General features: G+C 43.1%; 1 protein-coding gene across 3 annotated transcripts in view; it reads right to left on the bottom strand.

The window, feature by feature from the left end:
* Window positions 1-7,210: 7,210 nt before the first annotated feature.
* The window catches only part of LOC120055873 (translation initiation factor eIF-2B subunit gamma-like), a 50,796-nt gene continuing 32,417 nt past the window's right edge, over window positions 7,211-25,589 (bottom strand). For 2 of the 3 annotated variants that reach the window (XM_039003902.1, XM_039003901.1), the window contains exons 10-12: window positions 23,252-23,400; window positions 20,082-20,185; window positions 7,211-7,404 (exon numbers count right to left, since the gene is read on the bottom strand). In XM_039003902.1, the coding sequence (XP_038859830.1) occupies window positions 7,352-7,404; window positions 20,082-20,185; window positions 23,252-23,400 (306 nt within the window). In that variant the 3' untranslated portion in view covers window positions 7,211-7,351. Of the gene's footprint in view, window positions 7,405-12,695; window positions 12,743-20,081; window positions 20,186-23,251; window positions 23,401-25,589 lie in introns of those variants that run through there. The other variant, XM_039003903.1, reaches the window with a different exon arrangement.

Below are 25,589 nucleotides of genomic sequence, written 5' to 3'. Positions count from 1 at the left end.
AATTACTTAGCAAACATCTCCTATTATTAGCTGCTAAGCAACAGCTCACCAAAGTGGAGAGAGAGGGAGACCACCCAGGCAGCCCTTCAAATCGTTGGGAGGGGGGAGAACGAAGGGGCGTCAGAGAGAGGAACTCTTTCAATAAACTCAGCACACTGTTGCCGGCTCTGCTCTGCACATTCCCAATTGCCTTAGCTCGGTTATAAGAAGCAACCACACATGCCATATATTGATACAACAGACACAGTTTTATATTTAATCCAGTCTGACATAAACAAAATTATAAATGAATCCAGAATAGTTTCTCACACAAATAAAAGGGGGAAAAAAGACTGAATAGTCTAAATTGTGTACTAAACTAGTTTAATTCATTGGCAAGAACTTCACAAACAAACGCAGTATTATTAACTGTACTACAATCAAGGTTAATTTTAAAGTAGCTAATCATTCACACTTTCAACGGTAATTAATTTGCTTGACTTTGCTCATTGATTGGACTAATTTATACCAATCTCACTATTTCATTAAACAATGTAATCCCTTTGTTACTGTATTATCTGTGTAGTTGTCTTGTCTATTTATACTTAATTGCTAAGGACTTACTGACACATGTTTAATTCCACTGTGCAGTTTGCCAAACAGCTGTGATGAGTGTGTGTGGCGTGGGTCTTTAACATTGACAGCTGTAGGTCTACTAGCCCTGGTGTAAGGCATTAAACCAGGTAGTTATTTGTTTCCTCTCTGTCACAGCCTATTGTCAAGTACTTTATTTTGTTTACCTGAGTCTCAAGGCAATATCGTTTATTAAAGAGTGAACAACAAACATGTATACACCAGCTTGGTGCAGGCCTACACAAAAAACAATAAACAGAATAGCTTTGTGCATCAAATACATATTTGTGCTCTACTGTATTTAGATTCACTTTTTTCAAATGTTTGATATTTGAGAAGCATATATGTGCAATAGCAACAATATCATTTACCTACGTGCCTAGTCTAGAATACTGTGTGAGCGTGGACAGAGATGAGTGGGAAAGGACACACTCAGCCCAATATTCATTTCATATCATGGTGGCAGGCAGGGGTGGTACTAATGATCAGCTAGTTTCTCAATTTGTTGAATTGGATGAGGGGAAAAGGCAGCTGGAAATTGGAGCTAATGTGGAATGTGAGGAATTGCCCTGTGTGGCCCCTTGAAGCCTAACAAACTGAGGGAGGTCTGGTCCGAGGTCTAGAGGCCTTGGATAAATAAACCCCAGAGATGACCATGCGCTGTCCAGATATCTGCCATCACACGGCCTCCCAACATAAACTGCTTTCTCTCTGGCCCTGGCCATGCCTGCATAGCCCTGGTTCTGTATGTGCAATTGCAAAGTCCAGAACCACTCTCACACTTACGCATCACATGACAGCTGAGCTGTGCTGCAGTCGACCATGTGTTTATTTATCGTAAACCTAGGCGTGCTTGCATTTCTTTTTCATATGGCCCAGTGGAGACGGGCACACATTTTACTAGGTTAGAGTTCACATGAACTAACAGGGTTAAATCATTTGCAGTTGAAGTTAGCACATACAAAGTGGGAAACAATTTTGAGAAATAGTATATGCAGAGAAGTTCAAGTTTTAAACCCTAAGAAGAGCTGATTTTCTGGACACAGATTAAGCCTAGTCCTGGACTAAAAAGCATGCTCAATGGAAATTCTCCCTGAAAATAGGTTTTTATTCCAGGATTAGGATTAAAGACATGCTCTGAAACTTTGGCGACTACATTCTTTTTAAACCTACCACTTTGGGCTGGATATGATAATGTGTAGTTCATACATGCATAATCTATGAGCAGAATTACTATTTTACCTTAATTAGACATGATCCCTAGTTTGAAAATTACGTTTTTTCTGGAAGCTGTGCTGTGCCATTTTCCCTACATTTCCCCCCAAGTGGGCAGCCCCCTAGCAATACGAGTTCTAGACAATGAGTTTCAGCCCCTCGCCATTTGAGTGACAGCTAGCAAGATGCACCAACAACAGTGAGAGAGCGAGAGCAATGACGTGGTGCACATATCTGCACATATGTGACGTACTATGCAATTTTCGGGGACCACTTTTGGCTCATGAGCACTACTTATAGAACTGCTGGCTAAAAAATATTCCGGAGAAGTACCGGAGAATCTCTTTAATCTGTGTATGGGAAACTGGCCCTCAACGAAGATTCTCCATTGAGTTATCTTTTTAGTCCAGGACTAGGCTTAATCTGTGTCCGTGAAACCACCCCATAAGAGTATTTATTGACATGTTGTGCCTTTTTGGTACATCATTTGAAAGTCAACAAAATAAGTAACTTTAAAGCTCTATAGATACATTATTTTACATTTTCTTAACAATAGTGCAACTAATTGTAACTTCCTTTGGCTGATGGGCAATGTGTAAATCTATTGCTGTTACCGTATGTGTGAATACAGGACTTTGGTAGCCAAAGTAATTACAATGTTGCCCGTGGTATAAGGATAACTTATTTTCCTTTACGCATCAGATACATTACACAAATTGTCCACTTTAAAACAATATTTGTCTAAACAGAACCCATAATCTATTACAATCACTATTAACTAAATGGATTTCTGGCTTGAAAAAACATATGGCAATCATGTATTTGAATCAACAAGTGATAAGAGTATAACAGTACTCTTACAGTAAATATACAGTAGTATATTTACACACAGTAATAAGCACACAACACAAATATACATGTGTTTAATCCATGGAGGGACCTATTTACTCTTAAATCACCTTATTTTAAGTGATGTTTACTTCTACCATTTACTCTTAAGTCATGGTTCTACTGTTGGCCTACTGTTTGAAGCAACAAAAAGACAAACTAAACCAATATTCCGTGAGTGCAGGTTTAATGAATGTTTACAAAAGGCTTTCATAAATATTCGTAAGCCAAACAGTGCATTGTAACAGAATGACGTGTACAGATCAGTATTGTAAGGGTTCTGTCAGTCTATAAAAGAAGAGACCTGCCACACAGCCAGAGATAAGATTCATTATGATAATGTATTTCTTTCCCCCTTTGTCATTGTAGTGAATGGTTTCCTTAAAGAAAAGAAAAACACTTTTCTGTTCATCTTTATTTGTGTTTCTCTAACAAAAAGGTATTGTCAGACTTTAGCATGTGGCAACTAAGGCAGAATCAGACTTTGCTTGTTTATGGGGCTCTCATCAACTTATCACTTATGAATCTGAGAACCATTATGTGACTATATTGTGAGGTGGGTTGAACTGAGAGAAAGCAAGGAGAACAGACTATAGATCAAATGCTTTGACATGTGTTGTCAGTGCACTGTGACATATCTTTGTATCATGATCCATTGAAACATAAATCAAATAAAGTTTTATTGGCCGCGTACATATTTTGCAGATGTTATCGCAGAGAAAATGCTTGTGTTTCTAGCTCCAACAGTGCAGTAATACCTAACAATACACACAAATCCCCAACATTTTAAGAAAATAATTAAGAAATATCAGAACAAGCAATGTCAAGAGTCTGGAATATAAATATATATGTATATGAGGGTGTGTATAGACATTATGGATAGTATAGGAATAGAAAAGGTGTGTACAGCAGTAGTTATATAGTATGAGCCTTGGTATTTGATGAGGATCCTCAGCGGTTGCAAAAGCAGCTACTCTTTCTGGGGTCCACACAAAACATGAAACATAATACAGAATGACATTATACAGAACATCAATAGATAAGCTCAAGGACAGAACTACATACATTTAGTACAATAGAATACAGTATACACCGAGTGTATAAAATATTAAGAACAGCTAATATTTTACATGACAGACTGACTAGGTGAATCCAGGTGAAAGCTATGATCCCATAGATGCCACTTGTTAAATCCACTTCAATCAATGTGGCTGAAGGTGAGGAGACCGGTTAAAGAAGGATTTTTAAGCCTTGAGACATGGATTGTGTATGTGTGCCATTCAGAGGGTGAATGGGCAAGAAAAAAGATTTGAGTACCTTTGAACGGGGTATGGTAGTAGGTGCCAGGCGCACCGGTTTGTGATAAGAACTGCAACGCTGCTGGGTTTTTCATGCTCAAAAGTTTCCTGTGTGTATCAATAATGGTCCACCACCCAAAGGACATCCAACCAACTTGACACAACTGTGGGAAGCATTGGAGTCAACATGGGCAAGTATCCCATTGGAACGCTTTCGACACCTTGTAGAGTCCATGCCCATGCAGCGACGAATTGAGGCTGTTCTGAGGGCAACTCAATATTAGGAAAGTGTTCTTAATGTTTTGTACACTCAGTGTATGAAGTGGGTAAAACAGTATGTTAACATTAAAGTGACCAGTGTTGAATGACTGTACATAGGGCAGCAGTCTCTAAGGGTTGAGTACCGGGTGGTAGCTGGCTAGTAACACTGACTAAAGTTCAGGGCTGGTACATTTAAGCAAAGAGCATATATCATCTATCACCAGACAGTAACAGTTAAGTAACTCAGAAGACCTTTGCATCCATAAAAGAAAACAACATATCACACTGGGGAATGCATTTGATCTGGTAGCACTAAATAAAAATAGTAATTTACAAAAACAGAGAATGATCCAGACTAGCAGTCTGTCTGACTCAATTGAAGACATTAGCTGGTGACAAAAGCTGTGCACTGTGGTGTTGATAATGATCAAACCTACTGCCTTGTTTAGTAGCTAGTTGAAAGCCACGGTGGTGTACTACTGAGATATCTGAGTAGGTGTGCCTCACATGTTCCTATAGTTTATTATCCCCTACATGAATCTCTTACTTCCTCCACACACAGCCTTTGTAAAAGTAGCATATGCAAGTGTACTTTCTGTTGAGTTGCTTAAAGATACTGTGTGTGTCTGTGCGTTGGCGGTGGGCGTGGGGCTGGAGGGAGGCATGGGGGACGCAGCAGTGTCTTAAATGATAGTGCAGCAAAAAGGGAGGAAATTGGTTTGTGCCTCAAGAACACAGAAGACAAACGGAGGAAGTGTTCTGTTAATGTGTAGGGGTCAGCAACAAACACGCAGGTTTTTGCCACTTGGGTGGCCTAACCAGTCTCTCACCCTCCAACACGCTCAGCCCTCCAGCCCCAAAACCACCCACCTACCTTGAACCCACCCTCAAAGTCCCAAACTCCACCCCACCACACACTCCTCCCTTTGAGCAGAGCGGGTGACGGCCTCTTTTGCTCCAAGCTCTGAAACTTCTCTCCCCAAGCTGTCATTTGGTTTTATTGTATTTTATTAGGATCCTCATTAGCCGATGCCAATGGCGACAGCTACTCATATCAAAAAATACATTACAGACAACAGACTTTACAATTTACATACAGCACATTTAAAAACATTAACATGTAGTGTGCGTGTGTGAGTATGCAGCTTTCAGTTACACATGTCAATACATACACACAAAAAGTAGGTCACATGGGGGAGAGGCATTTTTTTTACCAGGTTTGCTGTTAATTTGCGCTTTATGAGATGGAAGGCAGTTCCATGCAATCAGTGATCAGTGTGACCACCACCCAGTAAGCCAGGGCAGGGTACTGCTCCACCAGAGCTGGTGGTAGGTGTGTCCCCAATGCACTACTAAATAGGGTTCCATTTGGGATACAGACTCTTGGACCAGCTCCTGGGCAGTATTTATATCACTGTCTATATCATGTATTCATGATTTATGCCACCATGGGCTTCACAAGTACCACTGCACTTACACTACTTACAGTAACTGCCAAAGGCACATTGAACCACTGCCTGTCTGTTAACATTAGCATCTTCATTTGGATGAGAGAGCCTGCCAACGTTCACACTATGCAGCTGAGCTGACACAGAGGTGCAGAGGTGTAGAGAGAGGGAATCAACAAACAAACAATTACAGTGGTAGATCTAGTAAACATATAACATGGACATTTGATTTCATCACTTCAAAAAAGTCCCCCAATTCTGTTGAACGACCACTCTGATCAATTTCACCCTTTATAGTCTGTCCATGGTGGTAGGGCCTGTTATATCATAGTAACAAATAGCCCTATGGAGACTAACCCAGCCTGGGCCTGCAGACTAACCCAGATCTACCCAGAGACAGCTGATATATGATATGTTGGATGACATCTGATCCCGAACCCTGGAAAACACAAGCATCTGTCACATTTGGCCCAGAGGGGTGGGGACTGACAATGAACACAGCGCTGGATAGCCCCTAACCAAACCAGCACAGCCACAGGGACTCAGAGTAGGCTGCTGTATAAATATACAAACCTGGCTTTCCAAAACAACCCATGCCAGATCTCATAAACTTGACTTGATGCTCAGGTCAGAGGCTGCTCAAGGGGTTAAAGTTTAAAGCAGGAAGAAAAATAATCAAAAAATGTTTTGTGATAATTATATTGTTTGTATGGCACTTTTGATCTTTATTTTATGAATAACCATTTATTTATTTATGTCTTCAAATGGCCACAAAACAGGGGTCTTTAAGATTGTGGTTGGCAGTTTCGATTAGAACAGAAATAAAGTTTACAATAACTTTTATTTCGGGACTTGAATCCATTTTCTGGATGACAAAATGAAAACACAACAATGAGTTAAAAGTTAAGTAATTATTCTAGCTTCACCAATGACAAAACCAAAAGAGGAAAGATGAGAAAAGACAAGAGACTTAACTACTCTCCCAATGACACTAAATGACTTCTATTGGTCACAGACACACAATAAAGAAGGCCACTAAACCACACGATGTAGACAGAGCATCTTCCTGGAGATCTGTCGTTCGTCAATAAGGAACTTCAGACCTGTAATTTAAGAAATGAGCTGGCAAAAGAATGCAATAAATCTTTGACAGCAAAGAGTAAGAAGAAAAATTAGAAACATAAGAGTTGCTCTCTTTGTTTTTATCAGTTTGTGAAAGTGGGAGGGATTGTGTGTTACTTGATGAGATCTCACTGGGTGGTCCGGCCCACCATTTTTGTGTACAAATAAACTTCACCCCCATTGTGCTTCTCTGGTCCTCTGCTGCACCACACAGCACGAACACACAGACTCCTAGGCTGAATAGTTGTGTGGAGGAATGTATGTATAGATGAGAACACACTGACTGAACAAACACCTAACAAAACTTAATAGAATCACTCAGAAACAACAGACAAGATTCACACAAAGAACACCACTGAAACTGAGCCTAGGGATAAACAAAGTTGCTTTTATTTAGACAATGGACCATCACTGCCTGTTGGTCAGTTAGTTTGCCTCACTGCTGTGGTTTCTGTTGGATCTGTCAGCAATGTGTAGGACTGGTCGTTCGGTCAGTCTCCCCCTGGTCTAGATCTCCATCAGTTGGTCAGTTCCAACAATCACCTCGTTAGTCCTTTCCGCTACAGAGTGAGAAGAAAGCACTCACAATTAGACATTTGAGATAGAAGATTATGACCCCTTGTCCTTCTGTAGAACCTGGTATTTAGCAGGTGTAGCAATAGACTAGTTAATTGGTTTCGAGTTGTTCCATGTCATTTACTCAAGCCAGGACACCCACCATCTCAGATTGTTCTGAAATTGTTTCTGTAGTAAGAAATATAAGCCGGGTTAAGAGAAGGTTTGGCTGTGGGGGGGCTTTACTTGGCTCATCGTGCTCTAGAGACTCCTTGTGGCGGGCCGGGCGCCTGCAGGCTGACTTCGGTCATTAGTTGAACAGTGTTTCCACACATTGGTGCAGCTGGCTTCCGGGTTAAGCAGGCAGGTGTTAAGGAGCGCGGATTGGCGGGTTATGTTTCGAAGAACGCATGACTCGACCTTCGCCTCTCCTGAGCCCGTTGGGGAGTTTCAGCGAGGAGACAAGAAGTTGGGAGAAAAAGGCGGTACCAAAAAAATAATAATAATAGAAATATAAGAATAGCCTTGCTGCAACATCATTTTGTTGAAATATCATTTAACTGATGGCACCCAAATTGGCAATTGTAATTTATAGGATTTATATAATATTCAATAAATATAGTACCTAACATCCGATTTGGACAAAACTTTTTTTTTTTTTTTTTTTTTTAATCCCATTTTCTCATTTTCGTGGTATCCAATCGCTAGTAATTACTATCTTGTCTCATCGCTACAACTCCCGTACGGGCTCGGGAGAGACGAAGGTCGAAAGCCATGCGTCCTCCGAAGCACAACCCAACCAAGCCGCACTGCTTCTTAACACAGCGCGCCTCCAACCCGGAAGCCAGCCGCACCAATGTGTCGGAGGAAACACCGTGTACCTGGCCCCCTTGGTTAGCGCGCACTGCGCCCGGCCCGCCACAGGAGTCGCTGGAGCGCGATGAGACAAGGATATCCCTACCGGCCAAACCCTCCCTAACCCGGACGACGCTATGCCAATTGTGCGTCGCCCCACGGACCTCCCGGCTGCGACAGAGCCTGGGCGCGAACCCAGAGACTCTGGTGGCGCAGTTAGCACTGCGATGCAGTGCCCTAGACCACTGCGCCACCCGGGAGGCCAGAAAACTTTTTTATTTTAACAACGAGTAAGTCATGAGGAATCCAAAGAAAGTCAAAAGCCACCCACGGACTCCCACACCCCACACTAATCAAATCCCAACAGTTCTCTCGGTCTGAAAAGTAGTATGGAGCTGAGGCTCAGAGTAATGTTTCTTCATCCTATTTAATTTGTTCTCAGTGAATTTGGTGATATTTTCTCCCCCTGGTAATAAATACCAATACTGTCTTTGTTGTTAGGTTTATTACATCCTGGCATTACCAGGGTCTGACCACTAGATAATTCTGTTCCTGCTATACATTGAAAAAACATTGAATACCCCCCCCATGTAAAGGGGATAGTTAACCCAAATTACATTATGGTTTCCTTACCGTGTATGCAGTCGGCCACTGTTTCAAATGATAACTTTATAGCATTTGTAAAACAATTCCCAATGCAAGTCAATGGTATCTACAGTGCATTCGGAAAGTATTCAGACCCCTTGACTTTTTCCACATTTTGTTACATTACAGCCTTATTTTAAAATTGATTAAATTGTTTCCCCCCCTTATCAATCTACACACAATACCCCATAATGACAAAGCAAAAACAGGTTTTTAGACATTTTTGCAAATGTATCACAAAAAACCCTGAAATATCTCATTTACATAAGTATTCAGACCCTTTATGTAGTACTTTGTTGAAGCACCTTTGGCAGTGATTACAGCCTCAAGTCTTCTTGGGTATGACGCTACAAGCTTGGCACACCTGTATTTGGTGAGTTTTTCCCAATCTTCTCTGCAGATCCTCTCAAGCACTGTCAGGTTGGATGGGGAGTGTCCCGGCACAGATATTTTCAGGTTTCTCCAGAGATGTTCGATCGGGTTCAAGTCCGGGCTCGGGCTGGGCCACTCAAGGACATTCAGCGACTTGTCCCGAAGCCACTTCTGCGTTGTCTTGGCTGTGTGCTTAGGGTCTTTGCCCTGATGGAAGGTGAACCCACATCCCAGTCTGAGGTCCTGAGTGCTCTGGAGCAGGTTTTTATAAAAGATTTCTCTGTACTTTGTTCTGTTTATTTCCCTTGATCCTGACTAGTCTCAGTTGCTGCCGCTGAAAAACATCCCCACAGCATAATGCTGCCACCACCATGCTTCACCGTAGGGATGGTGCCAGATTTCCACCAGATGTGACACTTGGCATTCAGGCAAAAGATTTCAATCTTGGTTTCATCAGACCAGAGAATCCTATATCCTAATCCTAAATATAGGATCAAATGGGCCATTTGGGTGCAATCAATTAGCTTAATTTCTCAGAAAACTAATTATATTTCAACAAAATAATGTTGCAAGAATGTTAATCTTATCCATTTCTAACAGAAACGATTTAAAAACAATCTGAGATGATGGGTGTCAAAATCCTATTTCTTGTGCTTTTTAAGGTGGAATGACCTGGTCTTTGAAGTGCTTTTTCAAGCAGAAATTAAATGTCATAAGGTAGTTAACATGCTCAACTCAGACAAAAAGTATATATCTTCACGATGTGCCAAATCTACACTTCAATATGGCAGATGGACTAGGATTTTAGGACAAAAACAAGGTGAAAACAGATAATTCCTTGCTTCACATAAGGACGAAGCATAACAGCCTTTTGAAACACAAACACGAGGCGAGCCTGCTATCCATCCAGACAAAGACAACTAATCCAAACTAAACTGTGGGGAAAGTGATTCATGATCCATATAAAGACATATTTTAGTGTGAAGGAATCCGAAAGGCTCTGTTTTTGCATTCAGAGTTTGAAGGAAAGAGAAATAGAGCATGGAACACTAGGAGAGCAGTGTATTTCCAAAAGACAGTGAGGGAGAGGGCTAGGTGGAGGAGAGAAGAGCGTGTCTGTGTCCCAGAAGCCTGGAGAACAGTCTGGTTTCTTTATGAAGCAGCAGCAACACCTGCAGTCCCACCACCACCAGACTGCCTGCCTGTCTGCGCAGTCAGCAGACGTAAGTCTGTCTGTGGCTGCCTGACAGGGTGGTCTCTCTCTACAGAAGACAGACACTTCCATCTAACTGCTTCGTGAGTGGAGGCATAATGCATTTACCAGCCACGCTCTTCATTTATCCTCTGATGAGAGAGGCGAACCACCTGATACGGATGGTGCTCAGAGGCATACTGAGCCCCTTGAGGAGCAATTGCTTCAGGTGATTTATACACTGCTCAAAAAAATAAAGGGAACACTTAAACAACACAATGTAACTCCAAGTCAATCACACTTCTGTGAAATCAAACTGTCCACTTAGGAAGCAACACTGATTGACAATAAATTTCACATGCTGTTGTGCAAATGGAATAGACAACAGGTGGAAATTATAGGCAATTAGCAAGACACCCCCAATAAAGGAGTGGTTCTGCAGGTGGTGACCACAGACCACTTCTAAATTCCTATGCTTCCTGGCTGATGTTTTGGTCACTTTTGAATGCTGGCGGTGCTTTCACTCTAGTGGTAGCATGAGACGGAGTCTACAACCCACACAAGTGGCTCAGGTAGTGCAGCTCATCCAGGATGGCACATCAATGCGAGCTGTGGCAAGAAGGTTTGCTGTGTCTGTCAGCGTAGTGTCCAGAGCATGGAGGTGCTACCAGGAGACAGGCCAGTACATCAGGAGACGTGGAGGAGGCCGTAGGAGGGCAACAACCCAGCAGCAGGACCGCTACCTCCGCCTTTGAGCAGGAGGAGCACTGCCAGAGCCCTGCAAAATGACCTCCAGCAGGCCACAAATGTGCATGTGTCTGCTCAAACGGTCAGAAACAGACTCCATGAGGGTGGTATGAGGGCCCGACGTCCACAGGTGGGGGTTGTGCTTACAGCCCAACACCGTGCAGGACGTTTGGCATTTGCCAGAGAACACCAAGATTGGCAAATTCGCCACTGGCGCCCTGTGCTCTTCACAGATGAAAGCAGGTTCACACTGAGCACGTGACAGACGTGACAGAGTCTGGAGACGCCGTGGAGAACGTTCTGCTGCCTGCAACATCCTCCAGCATGACCGGTTTGGCGGTGGGTCAGTCATGGTGTGGGGTGGCATTTCTTTGGGGGGCCGCACAGCCCTCCATGTGCTCGCCAGAGGTAGCCTGACTGCCATTAGGTACCCCTTGTGAGACCATAATGCTGGTGCGGTTGGCCCTGGGTTCCTCCTAATGCAAGACAATGCTAGACCTCATGTGGCTGGAGTGTGTCAGCAGTTCCTGCAAGAGGAAGGCATTGATGCTATGGACTGGCCCGCCCGTTCCCCAGACCTGAATCCAATTGAGCACATCTGGGACATCATGTCTCGCTCCATCCACCAACGCCACGTTGCACCACAGACTGTCCAGGAGTTGGCGGATGCTTTAGTCCAGGTCTGGGAGGAGATGCCTCAGGTCATACAGGCACGTGGAAGCCACACACACTACTGAGCCTCATTTTGACTTGTTTTAAGGACATTACATCAAAGTTGGATCAGCCTGTAGTGTGGTTTTCCACTTTAATTTTGAGTGTGACTCCAAATCCAGACCTCCATGGGTTGATAAATTTGATTTCCATTGATCATTTTTGTGTGATTTTGTTGTCAGCACATTCAACTATGTAAAGAAAAAAGTATTTAATAAGAATATTTCATTCATTCAGATCTAGGATGTGTTATTTTAGTGTTCCCTTTATTTTTTTGAGCAGTGTATATAAAGCAACTGCTCTTTGCTTCATATGGATAGCATTTCTGTATAAAATCACTGTTCTCAGGTTGTATATAATATGTACAGTACCAGTCAAACATTTGGACACACCTACTCATTCAAAGATTTGTCTTTATTTTTACTATTTTCTACATTGTAGAATAATAGTGAAGACATCAAAACTATGAAATAACACATGGAATTATGTAGTAAGCAAAAAAGTGTTAAACAAATCTAAATATATTTTAGATTCTTCAAAGTAGCCACCCTTTGCCTTGATGACAGCTTTGCGCACTCTTGGCATTCTCTCAACCAGCTTTACCTGAAATGCTTTTCCAACAGTCTTGAAGGAGTTCCCACATATGCTGAGCACTTGTTGGCTGCTTTTCCTTCACTCCGCGGTCCAACGCATCCCAAACCACCTCAATTGGGTTGAGGTCAGGTGATTGCGGAGGCCAGGTCATCTGATGCAGCACTCCATCACTCTCATTCTTGGTCAAATAGCCCTTGCACAGCCTGGAGGTGTGTTGGGTCATTGTCCTGTTGAAAAACAAATGATAGTGGGACTAAGAGCAAACCAGATGGGATGGCGTATTGCTGCAGAATGCTGTGGTAACAATGCTGGTTAAGTGTGCCTTGAATTATAAATAATTCACGGACAGTGTCAACAGCAAAGCACCCCCACACCATCACACCTCCTCCTCCATGCTTCACGGTGGGAACCACACATGCGGAGATCATCCGTTCACCTACTCTGCGTCTCACTAAGACACGGCGGTTGGAACCAAACATCTCAAATTTGGACTCATCAGACCAAAGTACAGATTTCCACAGTCTAATATCGTGTATCTTGGCCCAAGCAAATCTCTTCTTCTTATTGGTGTCCTTTAGTAGTGGTTTCTTTGCAGCAATTTGACCATGAAGGCCTGATTCACGCAGTCTACTCTCAGTTGATGTTGAGATGTGTCTGTTACTTGAACTCTGATGCAATTATTTGGGCTGCAATTTCTGAGGCTGATAACTCTAATGAACTTATCCTCTGCAGCAGAGGTAACTCTGGTTCTTCCTTCCCTGTGGCGGTCCTCATGAGAGCCAGTTTCATCATAGCGCTTGGTTTTTGCGACTACACTTGAAGAAACTTTCAAAGCTCTTGAAATTTTCCATATTGACCTTCATGTCTTAAAGTAATGATAGACTGTCGTTTCTCTTTGCTTATTTGACTTGTTCTTGCCATAATATGGACTTGGTCTTTTACCCGATAGGGCGATCTTCTGTATACCAACCCTACCTTGTCACAACACAACTGATTGGCTCAAACGCATTAAGAAGGAAAGAAATTCCACAAATTAACTTTTAACAAGGCACACCTATTAATTGAAATGCATTCCAGGTGACTACTTTAACATATAAAAATATATTTGAGATTCTTCAAACACTTTTTTGGTTACTACATGATTCCATATGTGTTATTTCATAGTTTTGATGTCTTCACAATTATCCAAAAATGTAGAAAACAATCAAAATTAAGAAAAACCCTGGAAATGAGTAGGTGTGTTCAACATTTTCACGGGTACTGTAGGTGTCATAACCAGCCATAAAATAATGCAATAGATGTCACAACAGGTCTAAATATGTGTCATGACAGTGTTATGACCATATTATAAACAGGTTATAAGGTATGTCAGCTGTTATGACATGACGCAGGGTGTCAAGTAAAGTGTTACCAGAAAAAGTAGATAGCCAGGATCATTTTTTGCATTAGCTCTATTTTAGTGGCCTCTGGTACATTCTAACGCCATGATTCTATCCAAAATACAGTGAAATTATTGAATACTTTATCGACTTCACCACCCAGATTGGCAAAATGTGTTGTTATATTGTGTAGAAAGTCATGACTTTACAATTTATACTGAACAAAAATATAAATGTAAAATGTTGGTCACGTGTTTAATTAGCTGAAATAAAAGATCCCAGACATTTTCCTTACGCAGAAAAAGCTTATTTCTCTCAAATTTTGGGCACAAATTTGTTTACATCCCTTTTAGTGAGCATTTCTCCTTTGCCAAGAAAATCCATACACCTGACAGGTGTGGCATATCAAGAAGCTGATTAAACAGCATGATCATTACACAGGTTCACCTTGTGCTGGGGACAATAAAAGGTGCAGTTTTGTCAAACAACACAATACCACAGATGTCTCATGTTTGAAGGGAGCGTGCAATTGGCATGCTGACTGCAGAAATGCCCACTAAAGCTGTTGAATTTTTATTTCTCTACCAACGTCGTTCTAGAGAATTTGGCAGTACGTCCAACCGGCCTCACAACCGCAGACCATGTGTAACCACGCCAGCCCAGGACCTCCACATCTGGCTTCTTCACCTGCGGGATCGTCTGTGACCAGCCACGCGGACAGCTGATGTAACTGAGGAGTATTTCTGTCTGTAATAAAGCCCTTTTGTGGGGGAAAGCTCATTCTGATTGGCTGGGCCTGGCTCCCTATGCCCTCCCAGGCCCACCTATGGGTGCACCCCTGCCCAGTCATTTTAAATCCATAGATTAGGGCCTAGTTTATTTATTTCAATTGACTGATGTATTTTATTAAAACATAAATGTTTTATTTATTTTATTAAAACAGAAAAATTAAGTAAATAGCCCACATTTTCCCAGGTTTCTGTTTTTCCCAGTTATTTTAGGTTTCCACTCTCAAAATTACACAAAAACCACACTAGATGTTCTAAGTGCAAAACAATGTTTAGACCACATCAGGTCACCACTTTTGAGGTCTGGGAAAAAGCTGAGAATGTAGATTTTTTTTACCCTTTAATTCAATTGAGCACGAAACAAGAGGCTGTGTTTAGCAGTGTTATTGTAGCACACATGAGTTTACAAACCAAATACCACTGGATTGATAATAATAATCATGATATCATTCTGCCAGTTAAGCATAGGATACGTTATAGCTAACATTTAAGTCAAATAAAATTTAAGGTTTTTGGGAAAGCCTTTCTATCTACCAGAGACTGTTTTCATTAGCTAACGGCTACACAAATTGGTAGACACCGCACACAGACAGACAAGGGGCATTCTCGTTGCCTCTTCAGAAAGTTGTAGGAAACACAAATCACTGATGCTTTCTGTTCATGTCTTATGGTAAACCTCGGAAAATTAAGACATTTTCAATACATTTAGTTGATTTAGTTGGACATGATTTGGAAATGCACACACCTGTCTATATAAGGTCCCAACCATGAGGTCGAAGGAATTGTCCGTAGAACTCCGAGACAGGAGTGTGACGAGGCACAGATCTGGGGAAGGGTACCAAAATATTTCTGCAGCATTGAAGGTCCCCAAGAACACAGTGGCTTCCATCATTCTAAAATGGAAGAAGTTTGGAACCACCAAGACGCTATCTACAGCTGGCCGCCCAGCCAAACTGAGCAATCGGGGGAATGGGGCCTTGGTCAGGGAGGTGACCAAGAACCCGATGGTCACTCTGACAGAGCTCCAGAGTTCCTCTGTGGAGATCGGAGAATCTTTCAGAAGGACAACCATCTCTGCAGCACTCCACCATTCAGGCCTTTATGGTAGATTGGCCACTCGGAAGCCACTCCTCAGTAAAAGGCATATGACAGCCTGCTTGGAGTTTGCGAAAAGGCACCTAAAGAATCTTAGACCATGAGAAACAAGATTATCTGGTCTAATGAAACCAAGACTGAACTCTTTGGCCTGAATACAAAACGTCACGTCTGAAGGAAACCTGGCACCATCCCTACGATGAAGCATGGTGGTGGCAGCATCATGCTGTGGGGATGTTTCTCAGCGGCAAGGACAGAGATCCTTGATGAAAACCTGCTCCAGAGCGCTCAGGACCTCAGACTGGGGCGAAGGTTCACCTTCCAACAGGACAAGAACCCTAAGCACACAGCCAAGACAATGCAGGAATGGCTTCGGGACAAGTCGCTGAATGTCCATGAGTGGCCCAGCCCGAGCCCGGACTTGAACCTGATCAAAAATCTCTGGAGAGACCTGAAAATAACTGTGCAGCAACGGTCCCCATCCAACCTGACAGAGCTTGAAAGGATTTGCAGAGAAGAAATGGGAGAAACTACCCAAATACAGGTGTGCCAGGCTTGTAGCTTCATACCCAAGAAGACTCAAGGCTGTAATCACTGCCAAAGGTGCTTCAACAAAGTACTGAATAAAGAGTCTGAATATTAATGGAAATGTGATACTCAGTTTTTATTTTTTATAACTGTCATTAATGGGGTACTGTGTGTAAACTGATGAGGGGAAAAAAATATTTACAACATTTTTGAACACGGCTGTCACGTAACAAAATGTGAAAAAAGTAAAGGGGTCTGCATTCTTTCCGAGTGCACTGTATGCATGAATACTGATATATAAACAAACCAAATACATCCCTTTTTCAGGACCCTGTCTTTCAAAGATAATTCATAAAAACCCAAATAACTTCACAGATCTTCTTTGTGAAGGGTTTAAACACTGTTTCCCATGCTTGTTCAATGAACCATAAACAATGAATGAACATGCACCTGTGGAACGGTCGTTAAGACACTAATCTCACACACACATCTTACAGACGGTAGGCAATTAAGGTCACAGTTATGAAAACCTAGGACACTAAAGAGGCCTTTCTACTGACTCTGAAAAACACCAAAAGAAAGATGCCTAGGGTCCCTGCTCATCTGCGTGAACGCGCCTTAGGCATGCTGCAAGGAGGCATGAGGATTGCAGATGTGGCCAGGGCAATAAATTGCAATGTCCGTACTGTGAGAAGCCTAAGACAGCGCTACAGGGAGACAGGACGGACAGCTGATCGTCCTCGCAGTGGCAGATCATGTGTAACAACACCTGCACAGGATCGGTACATCCGAACATCACACCTGCGGGACAGGTACAGGATGGCAACAACAACTGCCCGAGTTACACCAGCAACGCACAATGCCTCCATCAGTGCTCAGACTGTCCGCAATAGGCTGAGAGAGGCTGGACTGAGGGCTTGTAGGCCTGTTGTAAGGCAGGTCCTCACCAGACATCACCGGCAACAACGTCGCCTATGGGCACAAACCCACCGTCGCTGGACCAGACAGGACTGGCAAAAAGTGCTCTTCACTGACGAGTTGCGGTTTTGTCTCACCAGGGGTGATGGTCAGATTTGCGTTTATCGTCAAAGCAATGAGCGTTACACCAAGGCCTGTACTCTGGAGCGGGATTGATTTGGAGGTGGAGGGTCCGTCATGGTCTGGGGCGGTGTGTCACAGCATCATCAGACTGAGCTTGTTGTTGCAGGCAATCTCAATGCTGTGCGTTACAGGGAAGACATCCTCCTCCCTCATGTGGCACCCTTCCTGCAGGCTCATCCTGACATGACCCTCCAGCATGACAATGCCTCCAGCCATACTGCTCATTCTTTGCGTGATTTCCTGCAAGACAGGAATGTCAGTGTTCTGCCATGGCCAGCGAAGAGCCCGGATCTCAATCCCACTGAGCACGTCTGGGACCTGTTGGATCAGAGGGTGAGGACTAGGGCCATTCCCCCCAGAAATGTCCAGGAACTTGCAGGTGCCTTGGTGGAAGAGTGGGCTAACATCTCACAGCAAGAACTGGCAAATCTGGTGCAGTCCATGAGGAGGAGATGCACTGCAGTACTTAATGCAGCTGGTCGCCACACCACATACTGACTGTAACTTTTGATTTTGACCCCCCTTTGTTCAGGGACACATTATTCAATTTCTGTTAGTCACATGTCTGTGGAACTTGTTCAGTTTATGTCTCAGTCGTTGAATCTTGTTATGTTCACACATGTTAAGTTTGCTGAAAATAAACGCATTTGACAGTGAGAGGACGTTTCTTTTTTTGCTGAGTTTATATGTATGCACACAGTACCAGTCAAAAGGTTGGACACACCTACTCATTCAAGGGTTTTTCTATATCTTTACTATTTTCTACATTGTAGAATAATAGTGAAGACATCAAAACTAAACTAACACATATGGAACATTGTAGTAACCAAAAAAGTGTTAAACAAATCAAAATATATTCTATATTTGAGATTCTTCAAAGTATCCACCCTTTGCCTTGATGACAGCTTGGCACACTCTTGGCATTCTCTCAACAAACTTCATGAGGTAGTCACCTTTTGACTGGTACTGTATATGAAGGCTGTTGTTACAGATATTGCCATAGCACAAGCAAGACGCAGCCTACACATTGCATTGGGGCAAAACTCCGCCTTCTGTGTGATGTAATCTTTATAGTTATGCTGGCATATAGTCAGAGTTGCTGAAAAAATAACTACAATAGCTAATGTTTGCACTTTAAATCACTATTGACTGCCTGTCTGCGTCTTGCTTGTTGATATGCTGTGTACATATAACTTGCCTAAATAGCTGCATGAAGGCTAACTCCCCTCCTAAAAAAAGAACATGAAATCGCTAGACTGCCTGTTGTGTCGTGCTTATGTCTGCTTTGATTACTGCTACAACAGACAAAGAACTAAGTTTGTTCGTGGAAGCAGCAACGGAGTCACAGAGAAAATGAGCACTAAGCAGTAGCTGAAAGGACTCTGATGGGGAAGCGCGCAGCGGATCCCAAACATGCGCAGAAAACTTCCAGGTTTCAAAAAATCCGGAATCGCAGCCAGTCCGTAGAAAAAAAGATGTTACTATTTAATTCATTAAGATTAATAACATTCAAATTGAACGGGAAATTGGAGCTTTGACATGATGAAATCAAAGGGCTTTTGAGTGTAGAACTTAAAGACAGCGGTTGTTGTTATCCTCCAGGCTATTTCGAGACATTTATTGCAGTTATTATAAGTAATGCTTTTATAATGATAGGTTACATTAACCTCTGCTCTGTTACAGACTCGGTTAGCCTTTTTTCGGGGATATCTTTGAATTGTGCTCTTTCTGTGCTTTAAACTTAAAAGGAGTTGTGTGGGGGATTTGTGCTGGGCTGTGTTGAGCTGGGCTGTGGGGCTGAATGTGTGGGAAGTACAAGGGTCTAGCTTGTAATTTGGGATTTCTGGGAGCCGCTCCATAAGCCAGTGCTTTCCAGGTTACGGCAGGCTAATCAGGTCCAGTCGCACTCTGATAACTGGGCCGGGCTGAGAACTTGGAACATGGATGGGGAGGGACGGAAGGGGGTTGGTTGGGGGGGGGGTAAATGTTGCAGTATTTGGTGCAGGGGGCCATGGTGTAGCAACACCCTGTTGTTCAGTCAATTAGGCTGAGCAGGCCCTGGACATTTTAGGGGCGCCTCTGGCAGTGTCATTGATGGAGAGGTTAGAGAACAGGCCAGGACCACCCGGAATTCAACAGCCCCCAGACCCCTCCTCCCCCACACCACCCCCCAATCCCAAAAACACACACTGACTAAAAACACAGGAACACACACACACACACAACCCCCCCCCCCCCCCAGCTCCATCTAGGGAGTATGGACAAGGGGATTAGGAATATAAAAAAAGTAAAAGCTCAATTATACACAGAGGGTTCAGTTTTAATGCGATCTAAGAAAGCGTAGAATAAAACGTATCACAGTCACATAAACACTGACCCACACAAGTTCACACATGCTACTTTGGCTAGTAACGTGTTATTTCCTGCTTCTTAGGGTGGCAAAACTCAGGTACCTTTCCCCAAATTCCCAGATTTTTCAGAAATCCCAGTTGGGAAGTTTCCCAGATTTCCTACGTATTCTCTACGTCCTTATTCCAGGAATCTTACAAACAGTATTTCTGGAAAACCTAGGAATTTTGGGTTACTGGAATTTTGCAACCCTACTGTTGCTGGATAAAGTGGAGGTGAGTGGGACTTGAGTGTGTGATGGCAAGGTGAGGCAGTAGTATGCTCACCCTCTGGCTCTATGCGCTGGGCACTCCCTACCAGGCAATATTTGATGTCTGCACCTCGGCCGATCACAGCATTACTGCAGATCACACTGCCCTGGATGTTACACCTGTAGAACAAACACACAGCACCATCAACCAGACTTCCCCTTGAGAACTAGTACACTATCACTCTGTGCAGATTGTGGGTACCTGCGAAGACATCGCAGAGGAGTTGATTTCTGGCCATTGGACACTTGCTCTCTGACCTAATGCAAAGTTAAAATCCTGCTCTTGTGTATTATATTTGAACATCTACTCGACCAGGCTTCATTTTCAAGGACGACATTTTCTGGATGCAATATTTGAGAAGATGCTTTCAACTGCACAGGCTTTCATTCATGCACGCGCACACACACTCTTTCATGGGATCACTTTGGCACCATAAAACTTTGTAACTTCATGTGCACAGTTTGATGTTTACTTAACATGCCTGGGCCAGGCCAGCTTTTTTTTCTTGGTGCATGAAGAACATATTTACAATGAAATTTCTCTTTCATGTCTTCAGCTAATTGCACAGCAGAGGGAGGGCCTTGTCCTTTCCTGCCTCTAACCCCTCCCTTAAAGGAAACATGACCCCTCAGAGTTTTCAGCTGTCTTGTTTTATTTTCCTCAAGAAACTAGATTAGCATACATATTAAAGAAAAACACCAGCCTCTACCTTGTGTGTGCAAATGATACACTATCATCAACATTTAGAATATTAGGTATTCGATATCGTCAGGTTTATTTTTTATTTTGTTGAGGGCAGGGGGTGACGAAACATTATAGACAGGTGTTCATCAAGGCTGAGACCAAGCACACGCCCCATGTCGAACTAAAAACCCCATTCTGGACCCTATGTTATAATTATTATGGGTACTGAGCTCAGTCTAAATAGTGGGTTTCAGACATTAGGCTTATGTGATGTCTAGGTAGGCAGTATACTCATTAATTTGAGTGGGGTAAAAATTCTCTATGGTAAGTAGACCGTGATCTTTCAAATTCCTCATTAACTGTTAATATCATGTTTTAAACATCTTAATTGTTCCTTCATTACCTTGATTGTGTCTATTCTACATTTAAACTGAGATGTTAAATGTTTAACTAAAGTTTGGTATGATTTTATTTGATCAATAATAGAGAAAACCCCGAATTAATCAATTAATCTCAATTCAGGATTTAATCTCATTTTACCCCGTGTAACTGTCATAGTGAAACTCCATACCCTGGGTGGCAGGCGAAGGCATGCTAACAATCAGAATATCAACAGATGGAAAGTCTGTGAGGTGGTGGTGCTGTGTTGGGGTTAGTTTAGGATAGCTGGGGAACCGACAACCCTGCCCGGAGATAGTTGATGTTCTGCACCACCTGGGTTGGCAGTCCGGACTAAGGCCACCATAAAGTCTCCTCTGGAGGATAGAAACAGAGTGAGCTCTGTGGGGCGGGCTGGGGAGCAACATGTATGTCTCTCCCTCCTAGAGAGACTGACGAGCTTGGCCCTGCAGCCACTAACACAGGCAGGTTTGTATTGGCTGCTGCTGCACTGGGGCTATTCAGGTGGTGGTGGTGGGGTGGGGTTGGAGGGAGAGGAAGGGGGGTGAGCAGGGAGGGAGGGAACCGGCTGGGGGGTTGATGGCAATGGGAGATTACAAGGATTGGAGTTTTAAACAGAGAGACCACCAAAGAAGCCCAACTGAAACACCACTAATTACTGACACTGTGCTCCTCCTCGCTGTGACCCCCCCACCCCCACACCTCAACCACCCACATCCTCCGCCTGCCTCCCCGCGACCTCGACCGCAGCCCCCCCAAATAGCCTCTGCTTTGTAAACAAGCACTCCTACATGCAAACAAAGGGGCCAAAAAATGCAAGTGCCTTCTTTAACATGCCAGGGATTTGCTAATCCCCTCTTACATTTTTTTATGTTGCGAAATAATTGCCATTTCTTTATTTTCCTATTTTCTCTCTCTCTTTCTTTCTTTCTCTTTATGCGTGCACTAACTGGGACATGAGGGTACCCCCGCTGGCTCAGGCCTCCCTGTCTTTAAGAGGGACAGTGCTAAAGCCCAACTCTGCCAGATAAAGCTCTTCCCCAGGATTTGAGGATGTCTGAATTTAAAATAACAGGGCCCTTTTCTACTTCTCAGTGGCCTCTCTCCTGCGAGTCATGTCATGCTTGCAGTTTTCAATCACCAGCCAGGACATCCTTTCAACCAGCCAGCACGAGTGAAAATACTTTAATTAAAAATGTCTCCCAATGCTAGACTGAAGAAGAAAAAAAAACTATTCATAGTAGGTTTACATAGTCAGCAATCCACCCACAATAAATAGTTGAATATGGCACTTTAAAAAAAGGTAGAAAACTGAGGTAAAAGTAAAAAAATCTAATTTAAATAAATTCCACTTGTGAGTTATATGAAGGAAGTGAAATACGTTGTTGCTGAGAATCTAGCTACAGCATAGTTTAACCATGTATATTAATCACCTATGTGTTTATGTATGCCATTGTAAGCGTGCTCTGGTTCACTGCACACCAATGAACATTGTCAACATAGTGTTCTCTGTTTCCCCCACATATCACATAAAACAAGCCTCAGGCAGTCAGTCCCCTCCTCGCACTGCAGCCCACCCAAACACAAACACGGTTGTTTTACTATCCTTGTGGGAACCAAACAACTGATTCCCATTCCAAATCCTATTTTCCCTAACCCTAACATTTAACCTAACCTAACCCCAAACCCTAACTCCTAATTCTAATCCTAAACCTAAAAAAGCATTTTGCTTGTGGGGACTGGTGAAATGTTCCCACTTGTGCAAATTTTCCTTGTTTTACTATCCTTGTGAGGACTTCTGGTCCCCACAAATATAGTAAAACCAAAACACACACATACTCCGGAGTCATCCATACACTCTGGCCTCTAAAACCTAATGGTTCCCCTTTGTGGTTTAAAACTACACTGGGCATAATTGGAGAAGGGAGTTTACTACCCGGTCTTTTCTAAATGGAAATAACAGTGTTGCTTACACTGCTTTCTCTCTACCATAAAGTGTCATCTGTGACTACCTGGTAAAATGTCCTGGGATCACAGCTTCTAAAGTCTAAGGACACAGTGGTAGAAATGGTCCAAATCTGTATACAGTAGGCTCTACTCACCCCTCCTCGATGGTGACTCCGTGCATGATGATGGAGTTGGTTACTTTGACCTTCTCTCTGACGGTGGTGGACGCGCCGATCATTGATCTCTTGATGGATGCCTTGTCTGAGATTTGACAGGATGCTCCTATTATGCTGTCAGCACCAATCTGGCAGACAATAACCAGATGTGGTAGAACGATGTCAGGAAAAAGAGATCATAAGCCGAAAAGACCACACAAGAATGTACACTTCCCTCTGTTCCCTTCCCACACTTTACTATATTAGTCAAATTTCCAGTGTAAAAATCTAATTCTTTATATATATATACACATATACAGTGGGGAGAACAAGTATTTGATACACTGCCGATTTTGCAGGTTTTCCTACTTACAAAGCATGTAGAGGTCTGTCATTTTTTATCATAGGTACACTTCAACTGTGAGAGACAGAATCTAAAACAAAAATCCAGAAAATCACATTGTATGATTTTTAAGTAATTAATTTGCATTTTATTGCATGACATAAGTATTTGATCACCTACCAACCATTAAGAATTCCGGCTCTCACAGACCTGTTCCTTTTTCTTTAAGAAGCCCTCCTGTTCTCCACTCATTACCTGTATTAACTGCACCTGTTTGAACTCGTTACCTGTATAAAAGACACCTGTCCACACACTCAATCAAACAGACTCCAACCTCTCCACAATGGCCAAGACCAGAGAGCTGTGTAAGGGCTCCATGCAAGATCTCACCTCGTGGGGCATCAATGATCATGAGGAAGGTGAGGGATCAGCCCAGAACTACACGGCAGGACCTGGTCAATGACCCGAAGAGAGCTGGGACCACAGTCTCAAAGAAAACCATTAGTAACACACTACGCCGTCATGGATTAAAATCCTGCAGCGCACGCAAGGTCCCCCTGCTCAAGCCAGCGCATGTCCAGGCCCGTCTGAAGTTTGCCAATGACCATCTGGATGATCCAGAGGAGGAATGGGAGAAGGTCATGTGGTCTGATGAGACAAAAATAGAGCGTTTTGGTCTAAACTCCACTCGCCGTGTTTGGAGGAAGAAGAAGGATGAGTACAACCCCAAGAACACCATCCCAACCGTGAAGCATGGAGGTGGAAACATCATTCTTTGGGGATGCTTTTCTGCAAAGGGGACAGGACGACTGCACCGTATTGAGGGGAGGATGGATGGGGCCATGTATCGCGAGATCTTGGCCAACAACCTCCTTCCCTCAGTAAGAGCATTGAAGATGGGTCGTGGCTGGGTCTTCCAGCATGACAACGACCCGAAACACACAGCCAGGGCAACTAAGGAGTGGCTCTGTAAGAAGCATCTCAAGGTCCTGGAGTGGCCTAGCCAGTCTCCAACCTGAACCCAATAGAAAATCTTTGGAGGGAGCTGAAAGTCCGTATTGCCCAGCAACAGCCCCGAAACCTGAATGATCTGGAGAAGGTCTGTATGGAGGAGTGGGCCAAAATCCCTGCTGCAGTGTGTGCAAACCTGGTCAAGAACTACAGGAAACGTATGATCTCTGTAATTGCAAACAAAGGTTTCTGTACCAAATATTAAGTTCTGCTTTTCTGATGTATCAAATACTTATGTCATGCAATAAAATGCAAATTAATTACTTAAAAATCATACAATGTGATTTTCTGGATTTTTGTTTTAGATTCCGTCTCTCACAGTTGAAGTGTACCTATGATAAAAATGACAGACCTCTACATGCTTTGTAAGTAGGAAAACCTGCAAAATCGGCATTGTATCAAATACTTAAAAAAATAAAGGGAACACTAAAATAACACATCCTAGATCTGAATGAATGAAATATTCTTATTAAATACTTTTTTCTTTACATAGTTGAATGTGCTGACAACAAAATCATCAATGGAAATCAAATTTATCAACCCATGGAGGTCTGGATTTGGAGTCACACTCAAAAATAAAGTAGAAAACCACACTACAGGCTGATCCAACTTTGATGTAATGTCCTTAAAACAAGTCAAAATGAGGCTCAGTAGTGTGTGTGGCCTCCACGTGCCTGTATGACCTCCCTACAACGCCTGGGCATGCTCCTGATGAGGTAGTGCTCTGGACACTACGCTGACAGACACAGCAAACCTTCTTGCCACAGCTCGCATTGATGTGCCATCCTGGATGAGCTGCACTACCTGAGCCACTTGTGTGGGTTGTAGACTCCGGCTCATGCTACCACTAGAGTGAAAGCACCGCCAGCATTTAAAAGTGACCAAAACATCAGCCAGGAAGCATAGGAACTGAGAAGTGGTCTGTGGTCACCACCTGCAGAACCACTCCTTTATTGGGGGTGTCTTGCTAATTGCCTATAATTT

Source organism: Salvelinus namaycush, chromosome 11 (genome assembly GCF_016432855.1).
Source record: "Salvelinus namaycush isolate Seneca chromosome 11, SaNama_1.0, whole genome shotgun sequence".
Taxonomy (NCBI): domain Eukaryota; kingdom Metazoa; phylum Chordata; class Actinopteri; order Salmoniformes; family Salmonidae; genus Salvelinus; species Salvelinus namaycush.
Note: the sequence above shows the minus strand (reverse complement) of the source record. Positions and strands in the feature narration are given on the sequence as shown.